The sequence below is a fragment of the Aythya fuligula genome, chromosome 9, assembly GCF_009819795.1.
Source record: "Aythya fuligula isolate bAytFul2 chromosome 9, bAytFul2.pri, whole genome shotgun sequence".
Taxonomy (NCBI): Eukaryota; Metazoa; Chordata; class Aves; order Anseriformes; family Anatidae; genus Aythya; species Aythya fuligula.
Genome location: NC_045567.1, coordinates 15,021,112 through 15,043,340, shown reverse-complemented (window position 1 = coordinate 15,043,340; position 22,229 = coordinate 15,021,112). Strand labels below are relative to the sequence as shown.

At 49.4% G+C, this 22,229-nt stretch overlaps 1 protein-coding gene across 3 annotated transcripts in view; it reads left to right on the top strand.

The window, feature by feature from the left end:
* Window positions 1–16,474: 16,474 nt before the first annotated feature.
* Window positions 16,475–22,229, top strand: part of IL1RAP (interleukin 1 receptor accessory protein) — a 29,718-nt gene continuing 23,963 nt past the window's right edge. For all 3 annotated transcript variants that reach the window (XM_032193063.1, XM_032193064.1, XM_032193065.1), the window contains exons 1-2: window positions 16,475–16,773; window positions 17,091–17,158. In XM_032193063.1, the coding sequence (XP_032048954.1) occupies window positions 17,092–17,158 (67 nt within the window). In that variant the 5' untranslated portion in view covers window positions 16,475–16,773; window position 17,091. The remainder of the gene's footprint in view (window positions 16,774–17,090; window positions 17,159–22,229) is intronic.

The following is a 22,229-nucleotide window of genomic DNA, read 5'->3' as shown; positions in this document are numbered from 1 at the left end:
GAGCTGCTCCTGCCTCCCACCACAGCTCCTTCACACCCAGTGGCCCAACCTTGGGGTGGGGGAAATTGCGGTGACGAGCTGGGGTGGGCTGGCGAGGACAAGTCCCCCGTTTCACAGCAGCAGGGTGCATGCAGTGGTGCCTCCTGTGGCCTCGAGGGAAAGGTGGGGATGGCTGTGTGAGGCTGCTGCAAGCTCCTGCCCAAGCCCTGCTCTCTGGGTCAGGTATGCTGCAGAGGAGCTTCAGCAGGTAGAGTGACATTCAGTCTCCTGGATCTCCTGGAGCCCCATCCTGGGGATACCAACAGAAATCTCAAACTCAGTCCAAGGTGGAAGCAGTGCCATAGCCAACAGTGCCAAGAAGTGCTGCAGCACTTTGAAATGATAAAAGTTTCCTCAGCTTTGTGTCCAGACACATCACTTTGCTGTCCAGCTGCCAAGAGGTGACAAAAGCATGAATTAAGCCAGGTCACTCGCTGGCAGGAAGGAAGCCTCTTGGCCACCCTGCAAGGGGGGAGAGCTCCGGACCCTGCCCATGGTAAGGGCACTCCTGAGCTACAGGCTGCGTTGGTCATTGCTGCCCCATTGTCCCACAGAAGGTGCCAGCCCCAATTTCTGCAAATTCTTCTTCCACTCATCAGCCTCGCCGTGCTTTCCCTAGGAGTCTGCTTCAGGCCTTCCCTCCTCATCCACGAGCAAACTCAAACTCATCACCAACCCAGCACCGTGCCTGGGGCAGGGCTGGGGCAAAAAGTACCAGTGTTGCAGGCGGCGAGCTGGGGGCCAGGTGTGTGGGGCTGCCTCTGGGGATGTGGAAGGGGAGATGCAGGGATGAAAACCGGCGGAGCAGCACCCGCAGCACCCCCTGCAAGCGTCCTGGCACAGCGTGCATGTTCCCTCAACACCTGCAGCACGGTGCCACGGCTCCCACCCACGCCCCTTTCCCTCCCCACGCTCTGCGGTGGGCAGAGGGGGCTCGGCACGAAGCCCCTTCGCCCCCAGCCCTTTTTCCTTTCCTCGGGGGCTGCCGCAGCGCTGGGGCCGCGCCTCCTCCTCCCCCCCGAGCAGCTCCAGGCTGGGAGCGCAGCTCGGGCCAGGAGGGGGAGCCCTGGCCCACGCGTGGCCGTGCCACCCGCCTCCTGCCGGCAGGACCCCGCCAGCTGCGGGAGGGACGCGGCGGGGACTTGGCTGGGAGCCCCCTGCCTCCCTCCCGGGGTCCCCCAGCCCGGCTGCTGCCGAGTGCCCCCCGCGGGCCGGGGGGGGGGGCCCGGAGCCTCCTCCTCGCCGGTGCAACGAGCGGAGAGGCGGGGCTGGAGAGTGCGGGCCGAGGAAGAGGAGGAGGAGGAGGAGAAGGAGGAAGAGGGAGAAGAAGAAGAAGGAGAGCGCGGCGCGCGTGGGGCGCGCGTTCTTCGCGTGCGCAGGTGAGCCACGGTGATCGCGCGTGGGGCTGGGGACGGGAACGGGGATGGGAACGGGACAGGGATGGGAATGGAGCAGGGATGGGAACGGGACAGGGATGGGAAAAGGGAAGGGAATGGGAATGGGAAAAGGGATGGGGATGGGATTGGGGATAAAGTCGGGGATGGGGATAGGGATAGAGATAGAGATGGGGATGGGGAAGGGGATGGGACCCGAGGGTGCGGGCAGCAGGAGGGGGGCGCAGCCCCACTGCGCGCCGGGACAGGAAGGGTGGCCCGGCACGGCTCGGCTCGGCACGGCTCGGCTCGGGCCGGCCGTGAACTTCCCGTACTCGGAGGGAAAGTTTTGGGCGGAGGAGGCGGCTTCCAGCGTGGTTGCGGACGGTCGCGGCGCGCTGCCGGTAATCAGCCCCTTCTCGGCCGGCCCGGCGGGGGAAAATCACCCCTAAAAAAAAAAAAAAAGAGGCGGAAACACTCGGCTGCGGTCGGGAAGGCGCCGGGGAGCCCGAGGTCCCCGCACCGTGGGAACTGCCGGGAGGGACCCGCAGCTCCGCGCCCCCGGGCCGGGCTGGGGGACGGGAGCACGGGGACAAGGGGACAAGGGGAAGGGGAAAGATCCCTGCGGCGTGTGCTGCTGCCGGATTTGCACCTCGGCAGAGGACGCAGCCGATGCTAAAGAAGGCGTAGAGCCGAGCTGCGGGAGCCCCGCTGCCCGAAATGCGGAGCGGGTCGCTGGTGGCCCTCCTCTGCGCCAGGGGCGCTTGGATTATCCAGCGATAAACGCAACTTTAATTTTCGTCTGCATTGCAAACGCACCGGCCTGATACGTGGTCTCTCCGGTTAGAATGGAAGGGGAAGAGGAAAGGGGACAGCTTCAAGCCGCGGCAGAAAAATAAAGTGGAAGGGACACGTCCAAGGAAGGCGCCTGCAAGTGAGCAGGTGCTGGTGGCAGGTGTGTGCTGGGGGCAGCGTGTGCCCTTCTGTTGTGGGAGGGGGTCTGGTGGAAATAGGTCGGGTGGGAATGCTTTCCTGAAAGGGCAGGGGGGAGAAGAAACGATCGGGGCTCCAGTTCTTCAGGTGGCCTTTTTCTGTGCCACTGCCACTTCCCCTCGGTGCAGTGGCCGTGCTTGTTCCTCAGGCTGCTTCCTCGGACTGTGTCTGCACGGTGCTCAGCATACCGGGATCCTGTTCGCAGGGCCTTCGGATGCTGCTGAACACCAGATTATAAATACACTTTCACAGGCACACTCTCTCTTTCCATCCCAGCCTCTGCTTTGTGAATAGCTGGTTATAATGCATGGAAAAAAAATGTTTTCTTTTACGGATCTTCTTTTCTTATTAAGTACATTTAGTTTTGTTGTCATAAGAAAGATATGAAAGGGTTTTTATTTCTGGATTTGGGAGATCGCAGCAAGCTTCTTATCTTTTTTTTTTTTTTTTTTTTTTTTTTTTTATTTGCTATGTAATTAAAAAGTAGTATTTTCCTGACGCTCCATTTTTAACCGTGTCCTCCCTCAGATAAGCAAGCTGTCACAGAACTTATGATTCCATACACAGAGGGCTCGGAGTATTATTTATGAACCGTGCAGTGGAGAGTCCATATCTCATAACTTAGAGGGCCATTTATAACAGGTTGCTTTTGGCAGCTCCAGAAGATTTACGTGCAGTATTGTGTTCCGTGCAGGAAGAGTCTCTCCTGCTTGCATGGAGAGAGCATCACTCCAGCCCAAGGACTTTCTGGTGGGAACGTTCATTGCCCAGATTTCTGCCCCCATTGCCTGCTTGGCTGTGGTGAGCAGGGAAGGGCGACCTGAGAGGGTTAAGCTCTAAAACCCGATGTCCTCCTTACCTGGATTTGGTGTAGAGTGGTTCGAGTCACTCGCAGCATCCTTTCCACAGCAGCCTTCATTCCATTTCTGGATGGTTTGAGTTGCAGGATAGTTATGGGCTTGGGGGATAAGGCTGTGAGGATCTGGCATGGTGGAAGCAGTAAGCTGGGAAGGTAGAAGCTGCTGCATGGAGGTGGAACAGGGAGCTGTGGGACAAGAGGTTAAGCTGTTAACAAAGTGCCAGCATGCAAGCATAGGGCAGCTTTACATGCGTGCAGCCCTGTGACTTTCTTTCCATGTTTCTGGGTGTAGCTTGAGTTCAGTGTCTACACAGTGCATGGGAAGAACTGTACTTGCTCAAATCTGTCCGTGCCTGGTCCCTCTGAGAGTCGATGAAGGAAAGTTTGTGTATGAACATGTCTGGGCTTTCTCCCTCCCCATCTTTGAGGTCTGTGCAGGTATCCTGCATCTGAGTGCTGCTGGTGTGCAATGGGGATGCGTGCTGCCAGGTCTGGGCTAGAGCAGGCTCATACCTGGGCCAGGTCACCCTGATGAGCTTGGAAGGATTGTGTAGGTGGGAGAGACTTCAGGGGGGGTGGGTGAGCAGTGTAGCAGGAGGTTAGATGATGCCTGGAAATGTGGAGGGATGGGGAATGCCTCCTCGCTGGCCCTGGCGCTCTAATGTTGTGCTCATAAATATGCGTATGGGAAGGAGGAGGTGGAGGGAGAGCTTGTCCCAGCTCCGTTCCTCCAAAGCCAGCATGTGCCAGATGCCAGCACCAGGGAAGAAGCGTTTTGCTCCCACAGAAAAAGAGGCAAGACCATGCTTTTTTAATTATTATTGTTCTTTCTTCTTTCCTCTCACTTATTATGTTTGGATTTTTATGCTGGCTATTTTGGCAGGCACACGATTCATATGTCTTTTCCCATCTGTCCCGGGTTCCCCACTGTTGTCAAATGCCCTCCCTTTTCGGCAAGGCTCTGACTTGCAAAAACTTGCCATGGAGATGGCCCCTGCAGCTGGCAGCAGGGCCAAAGAGTGTCCTGGCTTGGCTCTCAGAGCACAGGTAGCACCAGCAAGGCGCACAGTTAGGAAGATTACAACCAGCATGTGAACGTGTTCAGATAGCTGAGAGCATCCGTGCTGTCCGATCCTTCTTTTCATCATACAGCAACCGGGAATGCTTCGTGAATAAAAATAGATATATGGAAAAGCCTATATAAGCTGAAATCTGTGAACAGCGCCACGTTATCTGGGAACTGAAACACTTTCTATGGTGAAGCCTGCAGTTCAGACATTGCCTGCGCTCCTCCTTCCTCTCCAGCCCTTCTCTTGCCACAGCGGATGGATTTTGGTGTCCCCACGAGCTGTGCCTGGCAGATGAGAGCTGGTGGCCCTCCGGCTGTGCAGGGTGGGCCAGCTGGAGAGCAGGAGGAAAGCAGAGCCCGTGGTTGTGTTTGCCATGCTTGAGCTGACTTCCTCAACGAAACCCTGTGGGCTGGGTGTAGCTCGGGGGCCGGTGGGTTTCCTTCCCCACGTTGTTTGTAACCGCTTCGTTCGGCTCCACCAGCAGCAGAACGGATGGCTGAGATTTGGTCGCTGTAAAACTAGAACAAAAGAGCTTCGTGTTCTGGGAGGTGTTTTAGGGTTTCTCCTCCCTCCTCTCCAATGTGTTTGCAAAGCAGAAGGCTCATCTCATGTTTCTCACCGAAGATTTGTTACACGTGGGGCTTCTGCGTGCGACTGAGCCATGTGTACACTCAGAGTGCAAAAAGGAAACAGATTTGGGGAAATTAGCTCCAGAGGTGCCTACGCCTTTGGGATCTCTGAGGTCAAGGGTAGTAAGTGCACAGGCTGAGGTCCAAATTCCCAATGAGAAGCATAGAGAAATCCTGATATTTGTAGATTTAGAGTCTTATTTGATAGAAAATAAAATACAGGAACATGAATGTACAAGCACACATATTTTGTTATAGGGTTCCTTACAAATAGTTGCTAGTAAAACAGGATTTCTACTATGAACAAAGAATCATTTCTTCAGTCAGTCCCTTCTTCATTTATCAGCTCTCAGTTTTATCAAACAGGAGCTACCTCCGCAGGAATTCCTCTGACAAAGGGTTTCCCTGGGGTCTGGGAGATTATCCAATTACAGTTTTAACAAAATTGCAGCAAGGATATCTGGCTGAAGATAGAAGTCTGAGAGAGCATTAGGAAAAGAACAAGAAAGTATAAGGGAGCCAGAGCTTCACTTTTGTGTATCAGTAAATCGGGGAGAATTATTCCCATTCTTACCTTCTGTGGTGAGCAGAGCAAAGGTCCTGGTGTCATGTATACCTGCTTGCTTTCCTTCTTCTTTCCTCCTGCTTCTTGCACTCCATATTTACATGTATAGGAAAACCCTACATTAATTCTCACGGAGTCCTTTTAGACAAAAAGGGGCTGCTAACCTAAAGGCTGTGTGTGGTGTGGGGGAGTATGGGCAGACAATAAGAAATTGGTTTGGGTCCTAGGCTGAGTCAGGGGGTGGGAGGAGGCTTTTCCTGGAAGCAGAGACCCTTTACCCTGGAAATCCCACCTGGAGCAGGGTCTTCCAGAGCAAAATAGCTCTTTCCAGGTGCTGGGAGGTGCCTGAGAAGGAGCACTGCGTGGTCCTGCACTCCCACCCTGCATCCATCATAGCTGCAGGCATCCCCAAGCTGCCACAGGAGGGTGCCCAGTTGGTGCGGAGCTATTTGAGAACCTGCCATCAAGCTCCTTTACTCTTCTTTACCACTAACATCTTGCTTACCACGGCTGGGCAAACCTTACTGTTTAACACGGTCAGCTTGGGGCTCTGCTTGGAGATACCCCACTGAGAGGTGGGTAATTGCCTGGGCAGGCAGCTCCACGGACAGTTTTGTGGTGCAGCTGGGAGGCAGCAAATCACACCCTCGCACAAATAATTTAGAATAGAAGTCTCTTCAGCTTGAGTGAGCAGAGGTGTTATCAGAATTAGAATAGGACTTTAAAAAAAAACAACAAAACAAAACACAAAAAACTTTTAATAACCCTGTATCTAACTAGAAAAGCTGCTGTTTGTTTGTTTGTTTGTTTTTTTGTTTTGATTCCAGTTTTGCTTAATCCCTTTCATTACTGACATAGAAGTGTAATGGAATATCTTGGCTCTCTTAGGCCTGATCCTGTCCACTCATGTGGTATTTTCAGATCTTCAGAGAACGATTCTTATATGTTCAGTCAACTTGTGTGTAAAAGCTTGCAAAGCTGTGACCTAAATGTTTATCCTTAGTGCTGACAGGATGCTGCGGAGCTGTTTAACTCGATATTTATAACAATTATGTTGCTTGGTGAGAAAGATGTGACACTTTCTTCTTAGAGGGAGTTTTTACTTATTTTTTGCCTTTTTCTGCCTGTTATTTGTGGTCGCAATTGCCTTTCTTTATGTTTTACCTTTTGTCCTACATGTAAATAATGAGCTAATTACAGTTAATCTCAGAGCAAAGGAATGAGACTTTTAAAGAGTGAAAAATAATTCCCATCTGTTAGATCTGCGGTAGCATTTTGGGGTTTGCCTTCTACTCGGAAGGAAGCCAGAACTTATCTTGCTCAATTTCAAGTTTTCCTTGCAATATTTAAACTGGATTTTTAATCATTTAAAAAACAAACAGAAATGGAAATAGCTTTTCAAATTATGTTTGGCCACGTTCTTAACACATTGGCGGATAAACCTGAACAGCTCTGTTGTACTCCTACTGAAATGAGTTGAAATCTCACTACCAAATTCTATAGAAACAGGTTTGAGGCTTTATTCTGGAAAGGCATCTATTTTTCATAGTCATTTATTGCATTTCTGTGTTTCCTGCCTGCTGGGGCTCCCATTGCCCAGCCAAAGAGGACTTGTTCCAAGGGAACTGCTGCTTAAGTACTTACTGTTTAAGACAGGCTCAAACCCAAGTTTTCTGTGGTGGGTATGTGGTACATTTATCCCCATCAGCTCCAGTGGCTGCTGAGCCTGGGGAATTAATCTATACTTTGCACTCATATGTCATCTTTCATCTCAGCATCTCTAAGCATTTTAGAGACATTAAGACGCACAGCTGTGGTGCGAGGTGGGGAGAGGCTGTTATAAATGTGGCTAGAGAAATGGAGGCACAGATTTTAGGAGCCTCTGATAATGTCTTCAATTCAGGGGACAGCCGTTTGTACACTGCCTGATGCCTGATTACCAGGGAGGCACTACATCTTTTCATACACTACACGCAGTGATAAACGGCTCTGTCGGCTTCATGTAGATTAACCAGATACTCATATTGGTATGCTAAACTAGTGGACTATTTAAAAACTTCAGTGTTAGGGACTAACAGGAGCACAGCACAGGGGTGGGAGCCCAAAATTCCACTCTCTCTTTTTTTTTTTTCCTCAAGCAGACCTTATTGCAAAAAGCAAACTTCACCAAGAACCAGAATTAAAATAACCTCACCTCCATCCCACTGTGGTAACATCCAGGGCCCCACCTACACATGTTGATCAGCAGTTTGTTGATTCAAAGCTCCAGGATCTGTAGAAAATACTTATCCTGAACAAGAAGGCTGTACGAATTCACTCTAATACACGTAATTGGATTTGTTCTGCTGGGATATAGCTGCCTAACCCTCCCCACCCCCAAGAACAACCTCCTTCCAGCCCATGTTTACAAAAGGGATCCTGATAATGGGAGGAGATACATGTTGCTGCCTAACACGATAATGGTGGCAGGCTGCAAGGGCTAGTAGGGCACCCAACCTCTCCAGACAAGCACTGGCGTGCTGCACAATCCCAGAATGTGTCACTCTAGCAAATTGTGCCTGTTACAGTTGAAACCCCATGGGTTGTCTTCCCTTCTCCTCCATCAAGCAAAACCAGCCACAGCCTCAGTGCATTTTCTCTTTTTCTACCTCCCCAGTTCTGTCTGGCACTGCAGTGGGGACTTTGGGGAGACCCTGCTTAATCTGGCTCCCTGGGAGGCTGCAGAGAAGGGAAATGCTTTTCTCCAGGCTTGTTGTGTCCTCTTCCATCACACAGAAGAGCCACACCTAGCAGCCTGGCATGCCAGTCCTATTGAATGGCCCATGCTGTGGCTACCCAGGTGGGCCACGTTTCCCCTCTACAAGCCTTTTTTCCTTGCCTACCAGGTGTGATGACTTTGTAGTTGTTGACAAGAAGTATCAAAGAGCAAGAGGGAAACTCAACCCAACTTTCCAAGGGCACTCAGCAGTTGCTTCCTCGTGGCAATGGACCAGCCCAGGGCAGGGGTCAGTGCAGCTTTGAGAATATCGAGGTACCCATTTCCTGGCATTGAGAGAGCTCAAGAAAGACAGTGTTGGAGACTTTTCAGTGTTATATTCCTTTGCAGCAGGGTTTTTAATGTGTAGTGGTATTTCCTCGTGTCACCGCTCCTTTAGAAATGTCAGCAGTGCTTATATTGCCTTTTGTTTGTCATTCAGCTGGAGAAATGAATTCATTGCCCTCAAGAGATCACATTCTCCCCAAATAATTAATACCGATGACAATCACAGCTTGCTGCTGCCTGCAGCTCCCTCTTGGCCTTCCCACCCTGTAGGTGTAGGGGTCACAGAGCGGACAGGAGAGTCTTGCAGGAGGCTGCTCGACTCAAAACTTCAGGGTGCCATGGTTTGAAGGCTGGGGTTGGTACAGACAGAGCCTGAGCAAGTTCTCTGTAGGGACCAGCCCATTATAAGGCTAAATGCAATTAAATTAACCTGATTATAAGTAATGCCAGGTTTGGAAACCCTGTGTGGCCCAAATTTGAGAATGAAAAATCTCAGTTGGCTTGGTTTTACCCTTGAATATCTTGCTCATCCCAAGATAAATGGAGTCACCTGAGGAAAATCTTTCCTTATGCTGTAGGTAGTGTTAGAGACCAGTTCTTCATCCCTTAACAGCAGTGTGGGTAAGCCTGTCTGTAGTGTTGGAAACATTGCAATCTGCATGGGGGGATTGTGGTAATTGCACAGTAAGAAGGTTGCTTGGAAGGGGCAGTGAGACGTTGCGTTGTGCCTCAGGGTGCTTGGGGCTTTTTGCCTGCTGTGGGAAATGAAATGGGAAAGAGACTGGAGCTCAGTAGCCATCCTGGGAATGTGGTCTGCAAGCACTGAGGGGTATAAAGGGAAGGAGGCAAAGTGAAAGAGCAGGTATGTACCTGGCAGTAAGTGCTTGAACTTAAAGAGTGTGATTTTATTTTATTTTTTTTTTTATATTGAGTGCTTATTACAGCTAGTGCTTAGCAGAGCTTGTGCAGTCCCTGTTGTGACGGGTGGGCTGTGCAAAGACACTGCTGTTCCCTGGCATTTGGAGCCAAGCACTTGCTGTGCTTAAAAGGAGATGCTGTTGGGAAAGCTATTCTGGGTCTGAGAGTCCCAAGCTGCTCCTATGAAAGACGGTAAGCCCAGCTGAGGGACCTGCCCAGGTCTGCATTCTGCTCTGGGTTTAGAGCCTTGGGCTGAGCAAGCTGGGGACTGCTGCTGGGTGCTCTGTTGTGCAATGTGGATGTGCTGCCGTATCCATATGGAGAGTGGAATAACCTCTTAAGGAAGGCAGTGGTGTTGCCTACATCTAAAAGCTATTAAAAAGGTCAAGGGGAAGAATGTATAAACGAAATGCTCATTCTCAGATGTCTCCAGATATTCCACAGGAGCTCACCAGGGCTCTTGAAGAGGGGGAGGAATCTGAATTCCTTAAGTTTCCCCAGGTCTTTAAGCCACATTGGTTGCAGATTTATATTTATTTTTATTTTTTCCTGTGCAAAGATTATTTTGTCAGTTTATTTTCTGCTGGGGCAGCACACTGGTGTTTCTTGGAGCTCTTCTTTCACTATAACATCGCCATCCAAAATAGAAGCATTGTCTGGCTTCGCAGAAGGTCTCAGCTCTCTTTGAAGCTCTGTTGGAAGCTTTTCATTCCCTGGCTATTCAGACTTAAAAAATAGAAAATCTTGGCTGGATACCTTTTGCCTGAGCACAGAAGTGCTCTTGTAGATTGGTGTTTGAACTGTTTGGTGGCCAGCATGTATGCATTAGTAATCTGTGCCGTTTGATTTCATAGCTGTGGCTCAGCCTGTCCCTCTTCAGCCCACTCCACAGATCTCTCTGTAACAGTCACAGCTGTTTATTTGTCCTGTCCAGGTGTGCATACATTTCTGAGAGATGCTGGATTATTGAACTAGTTTATTTTAAATGTATGAAATGCAATGTGCTCTGCCTGCTAAGCAGCTGCCAGAGTATAATCGGTGGCACCCTGGGCTCCAGCAGAGCAGTGTGTAGGATCTGTAGCACTTCTGCTTTGCCAAGCCCTGAGAGGACCCCACAAGAACTGAAAAGGAAAGGTGGCAATGATGGCTTTCTCCAGATGTATCTTCAATACCTCTCTTTTCCTCTTCGCCTGTCTGGGTCATTTTCCTTTTTTATTTCTTGGTGTGTGTGTAAATGGCCACTTCCTCTGAATTCTGATTATTAGCTTTAAATCTTTTGAGCTGAAAGGACTCTAGGAGATGGTATCTAAATGTCAATAATACATCACAAATTTCCTGCTTGGCAGTCACCTGTGACCTAAGCAGATGAGCATTGATGGAGCCAAAGCTTGCACCACCAGAAAGCTCCCAGAAATGACTTGCTCCCAGGAAACCTCTTCCCACTTTCCCCTGAGCCTCTGAGCTCAAGGCTGCTCTCTGCTCACTGGAGCTTTTGGTCAGCCTTCGACAGGCACCTTGCTGCTGCAGTTTGCTTTGCTGGGTTAAAGCAGAAACAGCCTGGGAGTTGTTCTGTCCCCGCTTCCCTGTGTGACCCCTAGGGTGATGCACCTCTGTGTTTTGTTCATCCACAAGATTTGCTGTCAAAAAAAGCAGAAGAAAAAATGTTTCTAGAGGTCAATACGTCTTGCCTCAAAGGATGTCCTTAAAATCAAGGTGATGAAAGGATTGTGTCCTTTCAGGACAGCAGGGCTTTAGGATGATGTGCAGGAGGAAATGAAATCCTTCCTTCCTCCCACTCTGATGCCCTTTGTGTAGGCAGGCTGGCTTTGGGCAGGGCAGTGAGCTCCAGCTTTCCTTTGGGTCGGCTGCCAAGCACCAGAGGCAGGTGCATGGGACTCCTGTGAGGGCTCCCATGAGCCTGGCTTTCCCCTGGGATCTCAGGCAGGGCATGGGATGCTCGAACCTAGCAGGCTGCTGCCCTGCTAGCCTGGTGTTGTGACTGGGAGCTGGCAAGGAGCTGGCTGAGCTACTGACCAAGAAGATCGCTTCCAGGTCAGGTTTAATAGGTTTGTTTCATTAATTATTATTTTTTGGTTGGGTGGGGAGTAGTTGCTGTAAAGCTGAGTGTGAGTGCTGTAGCTCCCAGTGCTTCCAGAGATGGTGTAATGGAGACCAGCTCTGGCCAGAGAGGACAGAAGATGCTTTGTGCTGGCAGCAGGGGAGCTGTCTCACCAGGGCAGCTTTCCATCCGACTCCCACTAGTTTCCTTTGCTTCCCCTCTCTGCAAAAGCAAGTGTGTAATTGTTGCTGTGATTTTAGCTGGTAGAGAAAGTTTGTCTGCCCAAATCTGTTTCCTTTGTTTTTGATGGCATAAATTGCCTTTGTATTAGAAACACCTCAGAAGGAAATGCTTTCAGCCTGCTCTGCTGTTAGGTGCACAATTGCCTGCACAAGTTTCTGAGGATGGGAAAACTGGGGGGTGGAAGGTCTACAGGGACAACCATGGGTAATATGCAAAGCTTGTGGTAAAAGTGGGATTTCCGTGTTGGTCTCGCAGTCTCCGCAGCGGATGCGTCACCCAAGATGTGCTGACTGGGTCATGCTTGCTGCTCTTGTGCTTGTCCCTGACTGAGGGATGGGTTTAGCCCTGGCACAGCCTGCCAAAATGTGCCTGGTTCATGGAGCTGCTGCAAAATGGGCTCCCTGCACTTAGGAGAGATGCAAATATGTTTTTGAAGGAGAGCATTTGGGACCCTTTGTTGGTCAGTGGGCCTGTGTTTGAAGTGATGTGACAAAGCTTGTGAGAGCAGAGAAAGTGTGCTCAGCTGCTTGTGGTGGTCATTATCAAACCACTGCTGGTTTAATGTTGATAAATGTGCTGCTTCATCCTGGAGAGGGAAGGCTGGACTTCCAAAACCTGTCACGTGTCCTTCAACTCATGTCTCCAGGGGCTTCAGTGTAATGTTACATTGCTTGGGAGGGCTTTCCAAGGGGCTGGCAAACTCACTGCAGGAGTGGCTTTGCTTCAGGCAGGGATGAGAGTGGAAACCCGGACTCTGTAGCAGAGGCTGGTGCTGCTCAGCACCCCAATGGCCTCGGGAGGAGAGGCAGGGGCAGCATGAGCTGTGCAAGTCCCAGCTAAGTGGCACCAAGCTTTATGCTACAATAATCCCCTCTATTGTCTGCCTTGGTCCTAAATGTACTGAAAAGCAAAAATGTTCCCTGGAGCCTGAAAAGCCTTTTCCCACTCAGTGTTTTTCTCTTTCTGTTACTTAGGCTGCAAAGGCAGCTGCAGATACCCTTTGTCTGCCTTTTGGGTTCTCTAAATTTTGCTTTGATTGTACACATAAGAAACACAGTAAATGCATCAAGCAGCCTTCTTCAGTGCTGTGTGAGGATGCAGGGACCCTGGGCTCATGCTCACACGGTGACATGGGAGCAGAGGAGCCCTGCCTGTCTCCTGCATGCTGGCCCCGCTATGCAGCATGGCCCTGCACAGCCAACTTGCCTGCCAGCAAAGGGAGTGGGGCTCTCTTGCTGATGCGTGCTTTGAAGCCCTGGCAGCATCAGCCCAGAAGTTTGTTCCCTTACTGGTGCCCCAAAGAGCCCCAAACCTATTGAGTTTAGAAACAAAGCAACTCTGAAGCTGGCCTACTCTGTTTTTAGTTTGTCTTCCAATGTCAGCATCCCTCTTCTTAGAGCCAGTCCTGTATTCTCAAATTCCTTTGACTCAGAGGGGCTTGGGACAGAATTACATAATGAAAAATATGTAACACCGTTCAAATGACCAGAGCAGTTTTATTTTTTCCCCTCTTCCCAACAACTGTTTTATTTTAAATGCCCTTTCAGCCAGAGCACTTAGTGGCTATGTTTTGAAGGGTGCTTTTGTTCTGTGTACAGTAGTGTGACTTCAGTGAAAAGGAAAAAGGCTGTCAGATCTCTCTGGGTGCCTGTAGTTAGAAGGGGCAAAGGCAGTTTCTTAAAATATGGCATTGTTTTGTAGAATTAGTAGGGTTGTCTTTAAGAACAAGTGTACAGTAGCTACTTTGAGAGCAGCTCTCTTCATTAATTGTTTGATATGTCTTTGTTTTTACAGTTGTTGGGAAAAAGCAGAGGCTTTGTGGGGTCCATGCTGCTAAAAGCAATAGTGAACAATCCCTCACTTAGATCTGTTTGGGAAAGGTGTTTTAAAAAAATGTTTTATATGAAAACACCATGTGTTTTGGTGACAGTAAGTCTGCTTTTAGTCAGTATCAAATGCAAAACCAACCCTCTCTACCACCTTGGTTTTGAGAACAGGAGACCCCACCATGACCATGCTCCCCCTGCTCCTTTTCTTTCTTGCCCAGTAGCAGACAAGGTGGAAGGTGAAAGTTTGAAGAAGAAAGCACTCAGAAACAGAAAGAAAATAAATTCCTTAATAGGATTCTTAACGGCGGTGGTGAATTGTTTTCCCCAACTGCTCTATGAATTATTATTAACATGTTAATTTATGGAGGCATTAAGAACACTTCAGAGTATATTGGTCTCGTGAGAAGTTCCTGGAGTGCTGAGGATGTATCTGAGCTATCCAGCCTTCTTCTGGCTTCTCTGATTACCTGCTGTCTAGCTGCTGTGTGATTTCTGAGCCGGTATGCTCCTCTGCTCACTGATTTATTCCTGGCTCCTGTTGGGGTTTGCTTTTTGTGCAATTTGCCTGTGTGCCGGAGCTGAGGTCTGTGACCAATTTGGGTGAACACAGCTGGGGGAGCCCCACCAGCGCAGTTTGGGGTTTGCACTCCCTGATTTCTGGCTCCTCAGTTGCAGCCGGAGGTGCTGGTTTTGCAGGCAGTGATGCCAAATTGTGCAAGAAGTTAACCAGTCACTGCTGCAGTTGTCACGTACTGGTAAAATTACAACATGCTTTCCGGTGTCATGAAACAAAGAAGCAGGTTGCTGGAAAAGGCTGAGGAAAAATCCTTCTGTTCCTGGTAAGAGCGGGTGGGTTTTAGTGCGATTGCTTACAGCATTACAAAACCCATCTCTTCTGTCTGCAACAAAATGGGTGCAATGCTCTTTTCCTGATGTCACGGGCAGAAACATGTTGTGCTTCTGGGGATAAATGACCACACTGCGTGACAACGGGACTGTTCTGTGAACACCTTTCTCTTTGGGGCACATCACAGCTTTTTGGGCCATGTAAGTAAAGCATCACAGTTCTAGCAGCATTGAAGGGGGTCTTTCAGCTTTTAAGTGCTGGGGTGGTCAGGGCATCGAGGAGGTTGTCTGCTCCCCTCAGCCAGCCTGTGGTTCAGTGCCTTGTGGGTTTCATAAAGTGTCAGAGCAGCCAGGGCTGAGGAGAAACGATTCACAATCCAGTAATGGAGAAATTGCTGTAATCTGACAAGCTCTGTGTCTGTCTGTCTCCACTGATAAAATCTCTGGAGAGCCTGGAATGAACCAGAGGTAAATCAAGCTGTGCAGGACTTCTGACTTCATAGCTAGGTAGAAAAAGAAATGAGAATTTCCATCTTAGCAGGCAGAATATGGGAATTCTAGATACCTTGCTCTTGGGAACAGACCTACTGGCTCTGAGACCGCTGAAAGGAGTGTGTTCTTACAAGCAGTTAATGGATGTAAATATTAGCTCACTGCAGAGTTTATGTATCACAGAGCGAAACATAGTAGTTTATTTTGGCCTCAGGCCACATGAATGGCCTTGCTCTAAAGGGGAGAAACTCATCCAAAGTCAGTAGTTGCTCCTGTTTGCCTGGTCAGGTCTGAATTCAGTCTGATCTGTGCAAAACACAGGAGAGAATCGGTGGAAAATAAGGGTGAATTAGGACGTGCTGTGCACTTATCTAATGACAAATGGAGAGGGAGTTGTGAAGAAACTTTATTATGGAAATGATCTCCTGCTGTTTATATGTCCTCTGTTCCAGCATCTGAATCCCCAGAAGCTCTTACATTGCCACCGAAGGTGTAACATACTGGTTCTTTCTCGCCAAGCTAATAGTGCAAAGATGTTTCAACCATTCTTGATCATTTCCAAAGGATGGATGTACTTAACTGTGTTTCTTCCCCATGGAGGCTTCCTGTGTGACATTGGAGGTGGTTATAGATGGTTGTAGCAGGGGGTTTGGCTAGTGGCTGCCCTGTCAATTTGGGTGACAGAGGTAGGGGATGACCGGCTGTCTCAGCTGGACCTTAGGGAATACAACTGAGCAGCTGCCCGCGGGTTTCTGAAGGACTCCTGGCTTCCAGGGCAGCCAGGTGCGTGGGCTGTGCAGGGAAGAGCGGGCTTGCTCCAGATTCCCTTTTGTCTCTTAGAGATGAGCCCAGCATAGGGAAAGCATTGTTCCAAGGCTTTTCAAATCCAGGCATTGAAAAGGAAGGATTAAATATCTGCTGCTGGATTTCGAGTAGTTCACACATCCCATTCTTGTTAATACCTGCAATCTGTGCAATCTTAGCCGCTCTCCGCTTGTGCCTGAAGACCTTCAGCATAATGTGTGTATTATGGAGAGGCTTCTGAGGGACGTGTTTCAGGGAGCCCTGTGGCTTCTCTCCCTGCCCTTGCAGCACACTCTGATGGAACAGTCTTCCATGTCACCTCAGGAGCGTGCTCCTGGCAGTGTCACCGTGCTCATTACTACATCTGCCTGGCAGGGCTGAGCTGCTTTGAGGTTCATCCTTTTTAACCATCTCTTCTCCCTCTGTGCTCTGACGGCACCCAGGAATATCACGTGCAACCTTTGCTCCATTAACAAGAGTGCCTGGTAAATGTCAGCTGTCGTGACTAGCAGCTTCCAGGTTGTGTCCTGGAAAACCTAGAAACACGGGGAAATTGAATCTAGTGAGTGAGCAGCTCTCAGAGCAAGCCGAATGCCAAACACCAGAGCACGTGGCAAGTGAAACTGGCAGCATTCGTTCATCTCAAATTACAGGAAATGAGCAAATAGCAGGAACCGAGAAGCCTGGGATTGTTTTCTGCCTGCCTTAGGAAGTACAAAGGTTTGTCTGGATTACTTCTGAAGTGTGCACAAGTCAGGGACTTGTTGCCCCGTGTGGGGAGGTTTTGGTGGGCTGGCTGTCCTGTAGGGCCACAGCAGCGTGCAGGCCCTGTAGAGGCTCTGTGTGGGCCTTTGTTGTGCCCAGCAGTCAGGTGTGTGTTTGGTGCAAATGTGCTTCAGCCCTCTTTTTTTCTGAAAAGCAAGTGTGTGCACTGGCAGAATGACTCCTGAAATATTGAAGTCCTTTGCTGAAACCTCAAAGTTGGGATTTCTCCCCTGCTGTATGTGACAGGCAAGTAGCTTCCTTACTCTTTGTGTGCATGAATATCGGCTGTTCCAGTGAATAAAGAGGCTTGGCTGTCCTCTTCTGAGCTGTCACCTCCTAGGCTGGGAGAGCTCCCGTGGGCAGGACAACACTGCCATGCAGATTGATGCTCTTCTTAGAGTGTCTTAATGAAAAATATATATATACAAGAACTAAAGGATCTGTGGGTGGGCAAAGGATCTGTGGGAATAAACACATGCTCAGTTTTCTTAAAAAGTAACAAATGCCTGCAGCAATGAAGTGTTATGGAATAACCAGAACCCCTTGGTGTACTGTGTTGGCAGGATGAAGATGGTCGGTGCCCTGCTGGTGACACTGTGGCTGTGCGTGATCCCCTTCTGCAGCAGCTCTGGTAAGTGCCTGCTTATTGCGGGAATTAATCAGCCGAGGCCAGCAGAAGAAAACTGACTTTTGGTTATTTTAGGTGTTTGCACATATTCTGGATGAAATGGACATGCGTAAAATGCTTTGTCTTTGTGCATTTTGCCAACACTGGCTGTCTTTAGGGGTTGTATAGTGGTCACACAGTGGCTACGAGCATGTTGTGAACGGTTCGTAAGCAAACTGATAGTGGAAACCACCATCTCTGACTAAAAGCGTTTTGCAAATTCAAGTCTCCCTGCTTGGTCAGCATTGTTATTCCCCTTCTGCAAGGCATGAAACCAGGGCTCAGCACATGGCAGCGACTTGTTGTGGAGTTGCAGGCAGGACCTGGGCTTGAAATCTTCTGTTTCTGCTTGGATCCGGAGGGGACTGAAATTCTGGCTCTCGGCTTCTGACTCATGCCTCAGCAACGCGAGGGGAGAGGGGAACTTCTCGGGTAAGAGGAGCTCTTGCAGCCGTCTCACTGAGTCACTTTCCTGACAGGAAATATGCTGTCATGCTCGCGGCTCCCCTGGCACGCAGTCAGCCGGGCTCTGGTGAAGAGGCAGATTGTGTGCGTCTCGGCTCTGGACTTCCTATTTGGGGGTGGAAGGAGACAGCACGATTTGCAGAAGGCAAAGGGGGAGGGAGGAAAGAACAGGCAGTGGCTTTGAGGGGACAGCAATCAGAAATAAACCCTGGGGATTTAGCAAGCCCACCCCCCAAAGTGCTTGCCTCTCTGCAGTGCTGGCAAACAAACAGCAAAGGAGAAGGAATACACTGCCCAGGTCTCTTCTGCCACTCCCCACGTGTTAGGAGTGCCTGGAAAAGAGGGACCCAGCCGTGAAGATCCACTGCTCTCAGGGAAAATCTGTGTGGATTTCTGGACCTGCCGTTCTGTTGCTGCTGATGTGACGTCCTTCTGCTGTCACAGCAGCATGGTGACCTCCCCAGGCAGTCGCTGTGGGGTGTTGGGAGCTGGGTCTGACACGGTGGGGACTGCCCAGGAAATGTGGCAGCAACTCTGAAGGCTCAGAGAGTGAGTTTGGCATTTGGGTTACACAGGCTCGTGCCAAGTGATCTGACAGGGCTCTCCCTGCTTTTCTGTGTGGTGTTTAGTGCTTTTTAAATATTCCTCCTCAGGTTTTCTGTACGGTATAGTTAAAGTCATGGTAGAGTGTTGCAGGAAGATAAATGTCAAAGGGTGATGCATGGGACACATGATCACTTGAAACATCCCTTCAGCAAAGCTGCTATAGTATATGCATTTAATTTTCTGGATGTCTGTGGATGGCAGACCCACTGCTCAGTGCAGAGCTCTTTTTTGTTTTGTGTATGCCATAAGCCACTTTGGCTGTCAGAACATCTACTGTCCTTACTAATGGGCTTTCATGGCTGTTTGTGTTTGGATGGAGGGGCAGCCGCCTGTGCAACCCTCTGCTATGCTGTGTGGTTTCCTGTGGCTGGCACCAAAAGGCAGCTAAAGCCCATTTCACCCCAGCAAAGCCATAAATAGTCTAGTGTGGGAGACTGGAAATGCGCTGGTAATGGTGTATGGTGTTTGGGCTGTCTAATTTCTTCCCTAACTGCAGAAGTTGGGGAGGGAACTCAGAAAGGTTGGATGTGGCCTGAAGCTGCCCCAGTGCTCTCCTGACACCAAGCAGCTCCATGCAGGTGTGGGCCTTGCACCACAGCACCTGGCTCCTGAATGCACTTTAAATATCCCAGCTGAAGTTTTTCAGATGCCTTGGAGCCCAGTTTCACAGGACATTGTGTGGATGAGAGCTGTATCTGTGTATGGGTATGAACTGTTTGCCTGGGCACCTCTGCTGGCTCAATCGTCATGGAGATGAGCCCCGGCTGACAAGGTGGGTTGGATTTGTGTCAGGGCATGGTCTGACTGGGGAGGACAGAAGGGGAGGTGATGAGTGGAAGGAGCAGGCAGGTGAAAGTAGCTACACAGTGTGGGATACAAACAGGCTTGGGGAAGGGAAGGAATTTGTCATTTCAATTGGATGCCTGAGTCTACTACTTGTTCATGCTGTGCACATGGGCGAATATCTTCTGGTCTTGAAACTATATATAATCTGCAGTGCCTGGGTTTGATTTCCTTACATGTGACCTCTGGGACATTGTTTGCAACAGTATTCAGGGTCTTCTGTTTTCCTTGTCTCTGCTAAGCTATCCTTAAGATGGAAATAAGGCTTAGATCTCTACTTGTGTTGTAGATGCTTAATGAACCCAAATGTTTTTTTTATTCAGAAAAAAAAAGACAGCAAAAACCAATGAACCTAGTTTCAGTCTTCTAATGACTTCTTTGACAACACTGGGGTGATGTAGATACACAGTGGTTTAAGAGATGAAAAACCAGTCTAAGACAGTAACAGTCAGTATGAATACAAAGTAATGTTATCCCTTTGTCTTCAAACAAAGCTGGACTATGTTAGATACTGATTTAACAGGTAACAGCAGTCCACAGATAATCCTTCAGTGCCAGGAGGCACCGTGCTTGTGTAAGAAACTCCTCCGAGAGCTGCTCTGGGGGTATTGGGCAGGCTGTGTTAGGGTGAGCCCAGCATGGGCTCAAATCCTGAATGGATTTACACCTGCAGCTGTAGGGCAGCCAGGAGCTCTGGTCTGGCCTGGGAGGTTAGAGCTGCCTTCTGCACTCCCTCTCGAGTGTCAGTCTGCACCCTGTGTCTCCCTGCTCTCTGCAGAGAGGCAGAGTAGTTACTTGTGGCCAGGGGAAATCTGCGGATTAATAAATTACTGTCTGTAAAACACTTTGAAGATGGAAAGCCCTGCGCAGCTCCTCAGGATTATTACTGTATCGCTCTTATTCTACTGATGGGGTTCCAGTGGCCTTATTTTCCTTATGATTTGTGACAGCCCCAGAAGCTGAGAAGCTTATTTTAGTGTGTAAAGTCAAAAGAAAAATAGATTAAACTGCATTATTGTCTTCTAAAGAGACTAAATCCCTCCCCCACCATCTTCTCCTGGGATTTCCTGACTTCCTCCTACTCTTCCCATCGCAGCTTCTTGCTGTCCTAATTTAGGACATGATTTTATAACCATCCATACCAGTCTGAGTTACTGCGGTTGTAGAAGTTTATGGCACTTGGAGGGCATGAAGTTGAGGGTGTTGAAAGGTGTGTGTGGCCCTGAAGTAGAGACAAAACCTCCAGGATGGAGCTACCCAGGGTGTCTACACGTAGCTGCAGCCTTCAGCCTCTCTCCGTGTCAGCCAGAATCATGCCTGGCAAGGAGAGAGGAACAGTGTTCACTTCCTCTTCTTGGCCACAGAGAGGCTGAGAGGGGTGAGTTTTGTACAGACATGAATGCAGAGTGACCTTTCTGCACAGAAATGCAGAAACGTGTGGAAGAAAGCTCATTTTGGGAATGTCACTGTTACAGTATTAGATGGCCACTTGTGCAGTCACAGTGCAGGATCTTTTGCTGTCTTTTAAGAAGGACGGGATGCAACCAAGATCCTGGCTCAGTGCAGTAACGAGGCTGCACAGGTTTAATTCTGCAAGTCCATGGTAGGGCCAGGAGTTCAGCCTGGACCTTGACTTGACTGGATGTCCCGGGTGTGTGGAAGAGTCCCTGCCAGCTTGAGCATGGTTTTATCATGGCATGAATCAGGCAAACCACCTCTGCCTTTCATACAGATAATATTGCAACAGGCTGTTCTGTTTTCTCTTTATCTCTCTTTCTCTCTCTCTCTCTTCCTCTTGTGCTGCTCTACTTTGCTTCATGCAGCAATTTCCTCAATGAAGTGGGATGGAAAGTAGCTATTTGCTCCTTTTCTCCTTCAGGCTTTGAAGCAGTTCATACCCATACCTTTATCATTTTGATCTCATGGTGTTTTTTTTTTTTTTTTTCCTCTAAAGCCTTCAGGAAAACATGTCAAGCTTGCTAGAGAAAACTGAACACTTTTTTTTTTTGTGTGCCTGTTTTTTTGTGTGCTGGAGGTAACCAAAACACTCTGTGCCACATTCAGTAAACACAGCTTTAATCACAGATAGAGAGTGAAGGCACAGAGCTCACTGTGGAGGAGTCTTAAGACAAACAACAACCACCCTTCTCCTCATTACAGACTGCTTGATCGGTAAGGAGGCTCTGAGTCGAGTGCTGTGGGCTCTGTTACAGGTTGGTCGTTTTTGGATGTCATGCTCTGGCTGCTTCCTCTGAAGTCCTGGCTTGTGCTGAAGTCAACATAAGTTCACACAGCTTGTTTTTTGTGAAGCTGGCACAAGCACAGGCTGTCACACCTGTTTGAACTAGACTTGCAGGACCTGAAGTTTATCAACCACACTGTATAAATGCTTCTGGAAACACCGAGTCTCTTTCCTCCTTCCTTTCTTGTCCATCCCATGTATTGAAATGATAAGCATTCAGAGGGAGATGCTGCTCTGTCAGCAGCATCCTGTGGAGATGCTTTCACAGCAGCACTGCAGCTCAGCAGCACGGCAGGAGGAGCCCTGAGAGAAGTGTGAAGCCCCACTGCTGGTGCCGTCGCAGCAGGAACGCACGCACGGGGCTGGGCTGCACGCTGTGCCTCCCAGCTGATCGCAGGAGGTTTGTGCTGGCACCGCTTTCGCTTATGTTGGAGAGGCTGGGGGAAGGAGGTAGTGAGGCTATGACAGGCTTTTTTTGATGTGTTCACACTGGAAGTCAGATTATAAACTCCCGCAGAGTTCATGCAGCTTCTAGGCTGAGCCTCCAAGGTGGTGCTGAGCTCCTCCCAATTTCCAGACCCTCTGACCAATATCTCTGCTTTGGAGATGGTGGGAATGAATGCGAAAAGCTAGCTGATCTAGGCTGGGGCTACCCGAGTCCTCTAATACCCACTGATTTCAGAGTGTTTGGATCTGCTTTTTCTCCCAGCACAGGGAGATGTTCTCTCTCACTCTGCTCGGTGCCACCCTTCCTCGGTTGTGTGTGTGGTCAGATGGGGTACAGGCCAAGTGGGAGATGCTCTCCTGCTACGCTGCCTCGTTTCTCAGCTGCTGAACAAAACATGCTGTCGTGGAGCACGCTGTGCCACACTCCTATGC